The 14,297-nt window shown below is 36.0% G+C and overlaps 1 protein-coding gene across 2 annotated transcripts; it reads right to left on the bottom strand.

Annotated features, from left to right (window-relative positions):
- Positions 1-8,125: 8,125 nt before the first annotated feature.
- On the bottom strand, positions 8,126-13,256 carry LOC107962505 (gamma-glutamylcyclotransferase 2-3). 2 transcript variants are annotated; one of them, XM_016898915.2, is made up of 8 exons: positions 12,951-13,256; positions 12,762-12,838; positions 11,952-12,005; positions 10,404-10,460; positions 10,268-10,308; positions 10,111-10,182; positions 8,654-8,733; positions 8,126-8,533 (listed from the first exon to the last, which is right to left on the bottom strand). In XM_016898915.2, exons 1-8 carry the CDS (start codon positions 13,186-13,188, stop codon positions 8,508-8,510), a joined length of 645 nt encoding a protein of 214 aa, XP_016754404.1. In that variant the 5' UTR covers positions 13,189-13,256; the 3' UTR covers positions 8,126-8,507. The 2 variants fall into 2 exon arrangements, with proteins under 2 accessions (XP_016754404.1, XP_016754403.1); XM_016898914.2 differs by having other exon boundaries at positions 8,126-8,528.
- Between the last annotated feature and the right edge of the window lie 1,041 nt (positions 13,257-14,297).

The raw sequence follows: 14,297 nt of genomic DNA, 5'->3' as shown, positions 1-14,297 counted from the left end.
TTCCCAAATGAGGATCTGATGTATGTGGCAACTACTGAAGCAAGCACACAAGAAGGCAATACTTGGAAATTAAATTTTGACGGAGCCTCAAATGCCATGGGCAACGGGATTGGGGCAGTCTTGGTATCTCCAAACGGTGATCATTATCCTTTCACCAGTAAACTAGATTTTGATTGCACAAATAACATGGCGGAATATGAAGCATGTATCATGGGAATCCGCGCGGCTATAGAACGCAAAATCAAGGTACTTGAGGTATATGGGGATTCAGCATTGGTAATTTATCAGCTCAAAGGCGAATGGGAAACAAGAGACCCTAAGTTGATTAGTTACCGAAGGATAGTCCTAGAATTGATTGAGGAGTTTGACAACATCACTTTTTGTTATCTCCCACGAGACGAGAATCAGATGGCCGACGCTTTAGCTACATTGGCTTCCATGATCAAAGTAAATAGACCAGAGGATGTGAAGCCTATCCAAATGAGCATTTATGATGCTCCAGCCCACTGTTGTAACATTGACGAAGAAGAAGAAAAGGACGACAACCCTTGGTATCAGGATATATTGCGATACGTAAAAAATCGTGAATACCCAAACCAAGCAATTGAGAATGACAAGAGAATGTTGAGGAGGCTGGCCAGTGATTACGTCTTAGATGGAGAGATCCTGTACAAAAGAGGAAAAGATCAGGTGCTGTTAAGATGTGTGGACGCTGTGGAGGCCAAACAGATCTTGGAAGAAGTCCATGATGGTATTTGTGGAACACACGCTAACGGTTTCACAATGGCCAGACAAATCATGAGATTTGGATATTATTGGTCTACCATGGAAGGAGACTGCATCAAATATGCTAAGAAGTGCCATAAATGCCAGATTTACGGAGACAAAATCCATGTGCCTCCATCACCTCTTCATGTCATGACTTCCCTATGGCCTTTCTCCATGTGGGGCATGGACGTCATTGGGCCGATATCGCCAAAGGCTTCAAACGGACATCGTTTCATTTTTGTAGTGATTGACTACTTTACTAAGTGGGTAGAGGCTACTTCTTACACCAACGTCACAAAGGCAGCTGTCAGCAAGTTTTTAAAGAAGGAAATCATATGTCGGTATGGAATGCCCGAAAGGATTATATCTGACAACGCATTAAATTTGAATAATAGCACGATAGCAGAAGTTTGTAGTCAATTCAAGATCAAGCACCACAACTCATCGCCATATCGTCCGAAGATGAATGGTGCGGTGGAGGCAGCCAATAAAAATATAAAAAAGATTATGGGGAAAATGACTGAGACCTATAGAGATTGGCACGAGAAGTTGCCATTCGCCCTCTATGCTTATCGAACGTCCGTCAGGACTTCTACCGGGGCAACACCATTCTCTTTGGTTTATGGAATGGAGGCAGTGCTACCAATTGAGGTTGAAATTCCCTCTCTCCGAGTTTTTTCAGAACTAAAGTTAGACGAAGCAGAATGGGTCCAATCCCGATATGATCAGCTGAACTTGATTGAAGAAATGAGGTTAAGAGCTATCCGTCATGGTCAAATGTACCAGAAACGAATGATGCGAGCTTACAATAAGAAAGTTCGTCCTAGAAACTTCCATGAAGGGGACTTGGTACTGAAGAAGATTCTTCCCATACAAAAAGACTTCAGAGGGAAGTGGATGCCAAACTGGGAGGGACCTTATGCAGTAAAAAAGGCCTTTTCAGGAGGGGCATTAATTTTAACTGGGATGGATGGCAAAAGCTTGCCCAATCCTGTGAATTCGGATTCAGTGAAGAGGTACTTTGCCTAAAAAAAAAAGAAAAAAGAAAAAAGGAGAGGCCAAGGCGAAAACCCGCAAAGGGCACCTTGAGACCAAAGGGGTTTTGAATGGAAAACCCAGGAATGGGCAATTCAAATTTTCGATCAAAGATGAGGCATAGAGTAGTTTTGTCTTCTCCGAATTAACAAGAAGGAAAGATGCTACATCTTGGGGCATCAACAAAGCCTTCTAGGACTTCTAAACACATATCAAGTTCAAAAGGGTCCTTAAGAAGTTTGGGGCAGAGAAGCTCATGCTACGATATCTGGGCACCTATTTCCATTTTATTCATTTTTTGTATTTTTGACAAATTACATCATCTTGATTAATTTATTCTCATTTTGTATTCTAGCAAAATTTGCTATCCTGATTAATGTGTTCATTTAGAGCTTTGCTCTCAACAAATTTTCATCTTATCCATTGTGATAATATTTTCCATCTTATTCATCTCGTATCTCAGCAAAATTTGCTATCTTGATTGATTTGTTTGTTTAGAGCTTTGCTCTCAACAAAATTTCATTTTGTCCATTTTGATAATCTTTTTCAAGCATTTTTCATTGAAATAACGATTAATGGACTGACAATACACACGCAGAAGGAGTTCTGCATATTACTCTGAAAGTTTCTAAATAATACGAGGACCTGAAACAGGACTATTGTTTAGAACTAACCAAACCTAAGGGTTGGAAACATTTGAGAAATGATAGTCTAAATAGCGTCTATTTCTTTGGGTTTTCTGTCAAACTGGCTGAACAAGAAGGCATCAGTGATAGAACCTTGATGAACAATGAGGAATGACAACCTAAGCATTAAAAATGGATCATTCTCATGACATTCTACAAATATAATACTTACACATCTAGTTAGGAGCATTTGATTCATTCTGATCATGTCATCCTAAACACTAGGCATAAATAGGTCTATGAAATGGATTTTGCAGGTCATGTTCCCCAGAGAACAGATCAAAGAAACAAATCCTATACCCCTGAAGTTACAGTGGGATGGATTGAGATCGAAGAAAGCAGATCTTATCTTTCCTATATTGGTAGGAAGTAGACCGAAAAAGCAGATCTCGTCTTCATGTATTGGCGTGAAGTAGATCAAAGATAACAGGTCCGGTTTTCCTATATTGGTAGGAAGTGGATCGACGATGCAGATCTTGTCTTCCCATACTGGTGGCGAAGTAGATCGCAGGAAGTAGATCTTATCTTCATGTATTGGCGTGAAGTAGATCGAAGGTAGCAGATCCTATCTTCCTATATTGGTAGGAAGTGGATCGAAGATGCAGATCTTGTCTTCCCATACTGGTGGCGAAGTAGATCGCAGGAAGTAGATCTTATCTTCATGTATTAGCGTGAAGTAGATCGAAGGTAGCAGATCCTATCTTCCTATATTGGTAGGAAGTGGATCGAAGATGCAGATCTTGTCTTCCCATATTGGTGGCGAAGTAGATCGCAGAAAGCAGATCTTATCTTCATGTATTGGCGTGAAGTAGATCGAAGGTAGCAGATCCTATCTTCCTATATTGGTAGGAAGTGGATCGAAGATGCAGATCTTGTCTTCCCATTTGGTGGCGAAGTAGATCGCAGGAAGTAGATCTTATCTTCATGTATTGGCGTAAAGTAGATCGAAGGTAGCAGATCCTATCTTCCTATATTGGTAGGAAGTGGATCGAAGATGCAGATCTTGTCTTCCCATATTGGTGGCGAAGTAGATCGCAGAAAGCAGATCTTATCTTCATGTATTGGCGTGAAGTAGATCGAAGGTAGCAGATCCTATCTTCCTATATTGGTAGGAAGTGGATCGAAGATGCAGATCTTGTCTTCCCATTTGGTGGCAAAGTAGATCGCAGAAAGTAGATCTTGTCTTCATGTATTGGCGTGAAGTAGATCGAAGATAGCAGGTCGAGTCTTCCTATATTGGTAGGAAGTGGATCGACGATGCAGATCTTGTCTTCCCATTTGGTGGCGAAGTAGATCGCAGAAAGCAGATCTTGTCTTCATGTATTGGCGTGAAGTAGATCGAAGATAGCAGGTCGGGTCTTCCTATATTGGTAGGAAGTGGATCGACGATGCAGATCTTGTCTTCCCATATTGGTGGCGAAGTAGATCGCAAAAAGCAGATCTTGTCTTCATGTATTGGCGTGAAGTAGATCGAAGATAGCAGGTCCTATCTTCCTATATTGATAGGAAGTGGATCCAAGATACAGATCTTGTCTTCCCATACTGGTGGTGAAGTAGATCGAAGAAAGCAGATCTTGTCTTCCCATACTGGTGGTGAAGTAGATCGAAGAAAGCAGATCTTGTCCCTGTATTTGACAGTGGAATAGATTGAGGATTGCAGATCTTGCCTTCCTGTATTTGGCAGCGAAGCAGATCGACGATGGCGGATTTTACCTCCCTGACTACAGTGGAGTACATTGAAGCCGATAACTCTATCTCCCTGCATTCAATAGTGGAATAGAGTGAAGATGACAGATCTTATTCCCCTAAGCAGTAGTGGAGCAGACTAAAAACACAAATCTCATCCCCATGAAGTCGTAACAAAGTATATTGAAGCTACAAGGCGTATCTGAAGTTGCCGTGAAGTGGATCAAAGCAAGAAGACGCAGTGGACTGAAATGAGGTTACTTGAAGAAGATAAGCACCATAAAATCAAGACTCGGTGAGACCGGGCAAAATTGGCCTTCTTAGTCTTTACTCTGTTCTCGTTACACGACAACAAGCAAAGAGGGGCAGCTGTACAGGCCAATTTTGGCCCACCCCCAAAACCCAACTAACCTACCCTAACTAAACAAACCCAATGGGCCAACAAAAATAAACCCTAGCCCAAATCAAAAAATGACAGAAACCCTAGCAGCCCTATGCCCATGTGCGCCGCTCAGCCTCGTCTGCCCCCAGCATCGCATGCGCTCCCTCGCCCCCACGATGCCCATACCGTCTGACACTCCCACCACCAACACCGGCCATGCCCTGCAAGAACAACAGACAAGCAAAGCAGAAGCAAGAATAGAAAAATAATAACAAAGTGTGTAACAAAACAGGCTATAAAAAGCCGAATGAAACACTGTATTCAGGGGTTTTTCTTTGTTTTTTTTCGGCATTTTAATACAAAAAGCAGAGAAAAATACACAAAAAAAGGGAAACAAGGAACGAAAACATAAATCGGAGGTGATTTTGTTTTTCTCTATTATCTTCTTAAATCCATTTTTTCCTTTTTCTTCCTCATTTCTAGCATATATATACACATATAATCGAAAAATAAAAAAAAAAACAAAAAATAAATTTTTTACCTTTTTCGGCCACCGCGTGCGGTGGCCGGCGCCGGCGCCGGCGAGCCTCCGGTGGCCGTCCGGTGACCGGCCCCCTGGCCGGATTCCCCTTCCCCCCTCCCTTCTCTCTCCCTTCTCTCTTCCCTCTCTCTTCTTTTTTTTCTTTCCCTCTCCCCAAATGATTTTTTTTGGTTAGTTTAGGCCTTATATAGCCCTCCAAAACGACGTCGTTTTGGGGGCTACACTTAAGCCCCAAAACGACGTCGTTTTGGCCATGCCCGACCCATCCGACCCGACCCGCTAGAGGATCCGCGTGTTTTCATTTGAATGGGATATTTATGCGTGCAGTCCTTCCGCTTTTCTGATGCTTCACAATTAAGTTTTTTATGGTTTTCAATTTGGCCCTATAATTTCTCGCGCTTTTCGATTTAGTCCCCGCCAATGTGCTGCGTTTTAATGGAAAGGAATAATTGTTGTTTCGGTCCCCCAACGTTTCACACGCGTACAATTAAGTCCCTTTTCTTTGTTTTCATTTCAAATTGGTTCCACAACTTTGTTTTTAATTCAATTTTAGTCCTTTTTTGTTGATTTTTATATCTTTATTAAATATCCTTGTTATTTTTATATTATTAGTATTATTAGTATTACCATTATTATTATTATGTATTAGTATATATCTTTATTATGTACGTGTATACCTATATATATTCTCATATTTAATATTTTTATTTCACTTTATTTTAATATTTTATTAATGTTATGTTTGTTTCTTTTATATTCCAATGTTATCATTATATTATTCTTATTATTTTTATTAGTTTATGCTTTGTTATATATTCATATATTTATAATACGTATATATACTTGATATATTTGTATATACCTCGGTAATATTATTACTAGTTTTCAATATACGCATATATTACCTAAATATTTTAGTATTATGTAAATATTTTAACATTATATTATATATGTATTTATATATTACGTATGTACATATACCTTTTAATATTATATTTTGTATTACGTAAATATTATTTTAAATACTGTATTGTATATATATATATCCTTAGTACCACGTTACATATATATTGTGTATATACTTGTTTTCTTACCCTTATTATATTCATTGTTAATACATTTATTTTTTTTATACATGTATACGTACCCTTTTTATAATATTATTTTTTACACATATATGTATATATTTATCTATGTTTTCATATTCTATAATTTATATGCATTTCTTATTTTATGGCTTAAAATTATACATGCATATACTTTTTTACATAATTGTATTTATTGTCATCATTGTTATTTGGCGTTTGTTTATTTATTCATGTACACTTGTGCTTTTTCTAAAAGGTTAGTTCTATTTATTTATTTGTATGCTTTGTTTATGTAATCGCCTCGTCATTTCATTTTGCCTATTGTATTGTTGTTACTCACTTTACTTTGCTCACCTCGTCGTATTCGTTGTTGTTTTGTCAAGCATTGACACTAAACATCAAAAGGAAAATTTTTCTAAATGAGGCAATATTTCGCGTTTGGAAAATCGAGAAACGTGCCCTAACGTGCTGGGTTTCGATTCTTCGTTCGACTAAATAGCCAAATATCCTCTTAAAGCTTCAAAGTATGGTTTCATTAAACTATAAGGTGATCTTGGTTTCGATGGTTTAGAGTATCGTGTCCTAACGTGCTGGATGTGATATTCCTTCGGAACAAGAGAATCTTATACTTCAATTCACGTTATCAGAGTTTCTTTTAAGGATCGTACTTTTAAAAACTCTTCAAATTTTCAATTTTCGACACTAAGACACTAATTAATCAACTAGGTACCAATTTTGGGCGTATCGAGGGTGCTAATCCTTCCTCGTGCGTAACCGACTCCCGAACTCATTTTTCTGAATTTCGTAGACCAAAATCGTTGTTTTAATAAAATTAAATCATTTATTAAAAACAACCACTTTTTGAGGTGACCCGATCACACCTCATCAAAAAAGGATTGGTGGCGACTCCTGTTTTCATTCTTTTTTTCAAAATCCAAGTCGACCCCGTTTTTCAATAAAAAAAATGGTGTCAACAGTTAGCGTCAGAGATCAGATAAGAGAGCTGTTTGAATTTTGGTTCGCGGACTTGTGACGTTCAAAATTGTTTCAAGAAAAAATTGAAATGTAGAACAAAAGAGGAATGAGAGATTTCGATTGGTGCAGACTGTGCGAACAGAGAAGCCCATACAACAGTGAGTTTAACAATTTAAATAAATTTTTTTGAATAGTTCAGCGACATTTTGTAACTTTTTGAAGTTGAAAAATTAAAATGTAAATAATATAACATTTTAATGACTTTGGGTGTAATTTACTTTATTCTTATTATTATTAAAAAGTAAGACTTATCTAGAGATCTAGAGATGAAATATCAAACAAGCCTCACTTAAATAGAAATCTTTTATCAATTCACCCTTATGAAATAATTAGTAGTCATGTGATTTGTAATATAATGAAAAACACTATTTATGCATAAATCAAATTGGTGAGTGCCACCTTTCCACAACCACTTGAAAGACATGATGATAAAACAGCCATGCATTTTTGATGAGGTCATATAGGATTCACCATGCTCCAACTTAAATATTAATGGGTTTTCCTTTCACTGCAATGGAAAGAGATTAAACAATGTTGGAAGCTCCATTATTTCAGATATTTCATTGCAAAAAAAAAATGTATATAAAGGGAATACACAAGTTGCTGTAAAGTGGCGGAAAATGGCAACAAATTGAACCAAGGGATCACAATCTAAATTTAGTATAATTAGTGACCCTGAAAAATTTCACAATGGTGACGATCAATTTGCCGTTCAACAGTTGCAAGCACCTGATAGTTTTTTTTTTCTTTCTTTTCTTATTTTTAATAACAAGTTCCCGCTGTTGTGGATGACTCATCCAGGCATAAACCAGAAGCCGTTGATCATGGTGGACTACACCAAGACTTGCTTACATATTTAATTAACTTTTTCATAAACAAATCCATCATCATAGTGGGACAACGATGAATCAAACGTTAACATAGCTTTCGTCATCGAAGAACAAGCAGGTTTAATAGGGAAAAATACCCGAATTAGAAATGAAGGAAAAAAATATGGAAAACGCCCACTTTCAGAAACTGTTTGCTTGTGGGGATGAAGTTATTGTTTGTAGAATTGGGGTGACTGTGTCCCACACTATAAGAAACTATGTTTCGGTGTGTGTCCCGGTCCAGAGCAAAACATGGAGGAACATGCAATTTCCATGATGCTAACATCTATAATGCCATTCATGCTTTTTCCTAGGTTTGTGATTTATTCTCTCATTTTTCCTTTCCAACAAATTTGCATCATGATGCAGTATGCTCGGATTCTGAAAGAATGCGCCTTGCTTCGTTTGCAAGATCCATTAAGTGTTTATCTTTACAACCTGACCTAGGAAGAAAGAAATGGCAAAGTGTAGTATTGGTTGGAAATCATATTAAGCAAAAAGGTATGGAACATATGATTGAAGTGGAAGAAAACAAATTCAGAAGGTAGTGAAAAGAAGCTCACCAATCTGAAGAAGAGCCTTTTCTAGTTGGAAAAGATATTCTCTGTTTGGTCCCGAGGGGCCTTCCGCACGAACAATTTGCCTGTACATAGGAGGAAATAATGAATCAAAACTGGATATTACTGCTAGAATTGACAGCTATATATCTAAATGATTCACAGTATGATGATGAAGCAGATTATCAATGATAGACCACTGCAGAAAACTCATTATGGGGCCTTTAATTTTTCAGTAGCACATCTGTGGGGGAGGAGTCTTCTATTTGGAAGAAGATTTGGCCACAAATTTAAGAAATGATTTTAGGACCTGATAACATAGAAATGTCAATTCTAGTTTTGAATTATTTGAAACTTGATTAGCAACCTAACAATGAGTCTATTGGCCACAAAGTGTTGGCTCTAACTCCTCATTTCAGCACCAGAATTAGAGGGTTGAATTCATTCAATAAATACCGCACTTGCAGTACCTGGAGGCAGGACACAATTGAACGTAACCAGAAGAAAGCTGATAGACATAGGATCATTTGTTTAAACACAATCTCCACTGTTGTATTCAATAAACAAAGTTGGCCACGACTGTAGAAAACACTATGAAATTCTGCATGTGGGAATACTAGGCATTATGAGGTTTTTGGGCCAAAACTGGCTTGGAAGGCAGGGCTGAGCTAAAAAAGACAATCCAGAAATCGAAAATCAATCAGAACATTGGTATTTAGACGGTTTAGTTTCATAAGTTAAAAAGCTTGCAATTACTCGAACCGAACCAAACCAAACCAGACCGAGCTGAACTGAATTTTATTTTGTATTTAATTTATAATTAATTTGATTTTTTTATGATGTAAAAAGATAAATATTTTATATTTAAAATAATGAAAGTAATTTAGAAATACTATATAAAAACTAATTTTAAAAAATATATTTATGAAAAAGACTTTGAATTTTTAGCAAGTAATGTCCAAAAGGCATAAAGCAAACTTATTTAGTAATGTCCAAAAGGTAATAAAATCCAAATACCCAAATACCCAAAACCTAAAATTGTTTAGAAAAACTGAAAAATGAACCGAATCGAATTATCATGGATGGTTCAAAAAATTCCAAAAACAAAAACAAAGAAAAAGAGGATCGAACTGAAGCTAGCCTTGTTGGAAGGTAAATCCCTTTTTAGCTACTATCCTTAAACTTGGACAGAATACTTTCATCAATGACATGTAGAAACAAAAGGGTATTTGGAAAGCAGCATGGCACTAGTGCTTAGATTTTGCATTTCGTTCCATAGCATTCAATAATTCTGCAGAAAATTCTGTTAATGGTTTTTCCATTTTTTTGTCCAAATGGGGATCTTGGAGAGAAAATGTTTTGATTAATTTGTTTGCTTTTACCCCATCCTTTTGTAGGTTTGGTGGTTTAAACATTGATTATATCATAGTTGGAGAGAAAATGCATAGATTGAAATAACATACTTGGCAATGTCTTCTATAGAAGCAGGCCCCAAGTAGTTCGGATTAAGCTTCTTGTCAGGTGATGCTATGTACCTGAAGGTTTTGTGTCAAAATATAGAATTTCATTATCTTCAATGATAATAATGTAAGAAAAGAATGCCATTCAGAAAACACTTACACCATTACTCCAGAAATGGCTGGAGTTGTAGCTAAGGGATCCTGAGACGAAGTTCAATAGAAATACATGAACATAAAAAGCTTACATTATACTAGCGTTTCTTAACTTGACAAATGTATCGACATTCAAAACTCACGGTGAAGAAATCAACATAAGCTTTCTTGTCATACTGCTTCTCCCTCACTTCTAAATACTGCGTACAATCAAAAAAAAAAAAGAGGAAGAAAGAAGTAATGATCACAAATGAATAAAACATTTTAGGCTGCTAAAAGTAAATCACAGGCAAGTCAACACAAACAAAAAGCTGAATTATATGAATGGAGAAGAAAGACTTGAATGCTTTGTCACAGCTAACAAGCCTTTAATAACAACAATCTGCAAACGAGGAGTAAGAATATTTAAGAACAATATAAGAAGGTGAAAATGGCCCATTTCAATAAAAGAAGATTAAAGATGGAGATATCCAAAGGACATTTTTTCTTCAAAACAATTTTTTTAGTACAATAATGCTAATAGGAGGAGAAAGATGCTTGTAGCTAGATAAACTTGGTTAACTATATATGTACCAATAACAACATAGCATTTCTCTATTGTGAGTCTGTTAGACATCAATTAGTATCTTGGTATTGAAGACGTTAATTGTTATTTTTATTAGAGATTTTCTTTAATTAAAAGTATATGGTATTTGGAGTCTTTCTTTATTTAGAGTTTCTTAGCTTATATGTCTTTTATTCAAATAAGTAAACTTATATAACCTCTATTGAAGAGGCAAATTGGTAGTAATAAAATTAAGTCAGAATTTATTCCAATATTTCAGAGGTTTAAGACTATCTTTTAACAAGTCTAAGGTCTGGAATTCCTTTCAATGAGTTCTACTTGTTCATCATAAGTCATTCAATCAAGGAAAGAGCCCTGCTAAGGCAGACAACTTGCTTATGAATCGTCCTGTGACAAGATCCATCAGTCGGGATTGTAGTAAAATGCCATTGTCAAAGTTTAGGCTGCTCGAATTTTGCCACCGTTACCACAAGAATTGCCTCTCTTTTCATTTTAATCTGCCTACTAATTCACCAGGTCATTTCTTATTCAGAAATCTCTGGATCTAAAGTTTTCTTCAACTTCCAGATAAGTCCTAGGATGTTAACAAAATAAAATTAAACTACAGGAGTGACATTAAGCAGGAAGGTATATACACAGTGTAAACTTACACATCTGCTGAGATATTTAGGGTCAATGCCATTCAGAAAAGGAAATATATTAGGCTATAATTATCTTCAAATTCAACCTTGTTATTGATATTCAATCATCCAACTCTAAACTTTGTATTTACCAACCTATTCAGACAGTGCAATACCATTGGTAATTTTGGGGTGAGATCATTTCCCTTCAAAACAATTCAGTATAACAGCAACCCAAAGTCCCCAACTAATCCTCTAAAATCACAGTATCAACGTGCTATTGTAAAAAAGATGTCTTTGGGAATGATAAGAAACTAAAATTAATAACTTCCTTTTCCATTTTTATAAGGAGCAACTAAGGAAGCACCACAAACATGATAGCAGTACTTTAATCAGAGCTTAAGCAGTAAGAGGAAAGAATGATGGATGACACTAATGGATAAACATTTCGAGAAAGCTATATGTCATATGAATACAATTTAAGAAAGTCATTCTCAGGAGCATACCGTTATTGCAGTTTCTTTATCTTCCTCCTTGGATATCTTGTAAGCAGCTCCCCACTAGGACCTCACAAGATTGTAAAAAGCTATTTAGTTCAAATACTAGCTCATTCAATAAGTTCACATAGAACACTAAACAAAATATGTTGAAATCCACAATCCAGGCAAAAGAACTTGCATACCAAAAACGTCAATTAAATAGTTCTCACAGAAATGCACAATAGAAATGTTGTTTATCCTTTAAATAAGAGAAGAAAGAAGTACACAAATTTGCAGTGCATTCAAAGGTGTGTTTGATAAATGAAATTCTAGAGATGAGCATCCCACATATCATACAGCACTCTTATAAAATAGAAATGAGTTTCTATTAATAAACAACTACTTTGATGATGCATTTTAGAGATGAGCATTCAAAGGTGTGTTTGATAAATGAAATTCTAGAGATGAGCATCCCACATATCATACAGCACTCTTATAAAATAGAAATGAGTTTCTATTAATAAACAACTACTTTGATGATGCATTTTAGTTAACATGGCATTACTAAACAACTTTGCAGTGCATTAACAAGTGAATTTGACAAATGAAATTCTAGAAGCAAACATCTCACATCACTCTCATCAAATAGATATGAATTTCTCTGAATATATGCATTATTAACAAGCTTAAAAAATTTTAAAAAATGTTTTCCATTAGTAAAGACCATAATTTATTATTCTCATGATTGAGTGACCAATTATACATATAATAGTTGACAATTCACTATAAACTAAACAAGCACAATGATGGATAATTGGGAAATAAAAAGTAACTTACACAGACTTCCCCAGGAGCAGGCTCCAATGTGACAGTTCTCCCAGGATACTCAGGCGTCCCTCTGTGATCAGTACTCCCTGTTTTAACAAAAAACTCACTATCATTTCGTTCAAATATTCAATAAAAATTATAAATATTTATATTAAAAAAGTATAGTAAAAGCAAACAAATTATACATAAAGAGAGGACCTTGATAGAATACACGGCGATAGTCCTTGATGAAACCAACAAGACGATCATCATAGTTAAACCCAGCTTTCCAAATAAGAGAACCGTATCCAAAGACCCACATCGCCATTTTTATTATGTGGTTCGAGTTTCGAGAACTCCCACAGCAAAGGAACTTAGTTAGACAATATTGCGAGAGAGAAAAAGAGAGACGGAACTGAGTCAGAAAGAAAAGTGAGCAGATAAAAGAAGACAACATCCAATGAGAGACGATCAAAAAGGTTTAAAACAAAAGGGAAACAGTGCCAAAGTGGCTGATCGTGTAATGCTGTGATTGGTACTTATGCACGATCAAGATTTATTTGGAGTTAAAGATCTTGGGTTGGGTCTTTACATTTTGTTGTTTAGTGAATCATTAATTCTGTCCATGGGCTTCTCCTCATAATAATAAAAATATTTATAAAAATATATAAAATTGAAGACAGTTGCCGTTAGGCTTGTCCAAGGTTCGGGTAGTCCGCCCAGCCTGTTAGGCTCGGCCCCATTTTGGTTTAAATTTATTACCTTCCTAAGGTTCTTTGTGTTTTGTATTAGTCTTCTTACGCTTTGGAACACATGTACATATTGAGGCTATTTTACCAAACTAACTTAAAAAAATTTGATATTTACAAAAATGACCTAAGCTCAAAAACAATCACCAAAATGACTTGAAATTAACAGTAGATTGGGGTTTTGGCCTATTAATGACCGGCACCAACTCGTATTTTTCACACATGATTGCCTGATGATTGTGTTAGGCTTTAAAAAATTAATGTTTTTGGTTTTGGCCTGTCAATGGCCGGCACCAGGGTATTTTTTTTCAAATCATATCATCCTGGTATACAAAAATACGAGTTTTCAAAAAAAAATAAATTTTTTTTGGTGTTGTCCTATCAATGGCCAGCACCAGTAATTTAAAAAAAAATCAAATTTTTTTGGTGCTGGCCTGTCAATGGTCGGCACCAGTAATTTAAAAAAAAAAATTAAATTTTTTTGGTGCTGGCTTGTCAATGGCCGACACCAGAATAAGAGTTTATAAAAAAAAATTTGGTGTTGGCCTGTCAATGGCCGACACCAGTAATTTAAAAAAAATTTAATTTTTTTTGGTGCTGGCCTGTCAATTGCCGGCACCAGAATACGAGTTTTCAGAAAAAAAAATTTTTGGTGCTGGCCTGTTAATGGTCGGCACTAGTATTAAAAAAAAATTTTGAAATATTTTTGGCGTTGGCCTGTCAATGGCCGGCACCAAAATACAAGTTTTCAAAAAAAAATTGTCAATGGCTGGTGTAGACACTCAATTTTGCCCGGGCTCAGAAATAATTCCAAAAA

This window comes from Gossypium hirsutum, chromosome A06, assembly GCF_007990345.1.
Source record: "Gossypium hirsutum isolate 1008001.06 chromosome A06, Gossypium_hirsutum_v2.1, whole genome shotgun sequence".
In the NCBI taxonomy this organism is placed as follows: domain Eukaryota; kingdom Viridiplantae; phylum Streptophyta; class Magnoliopsida; order Malvales; family Malvaceae; genus Gossypium; species Gossypium hirsutum.
The sequence above is the reverse complement of the archived record's forward strand: the minus strand, read 5'-3'. Positions and strand labels throughout refer to the sequence as shown.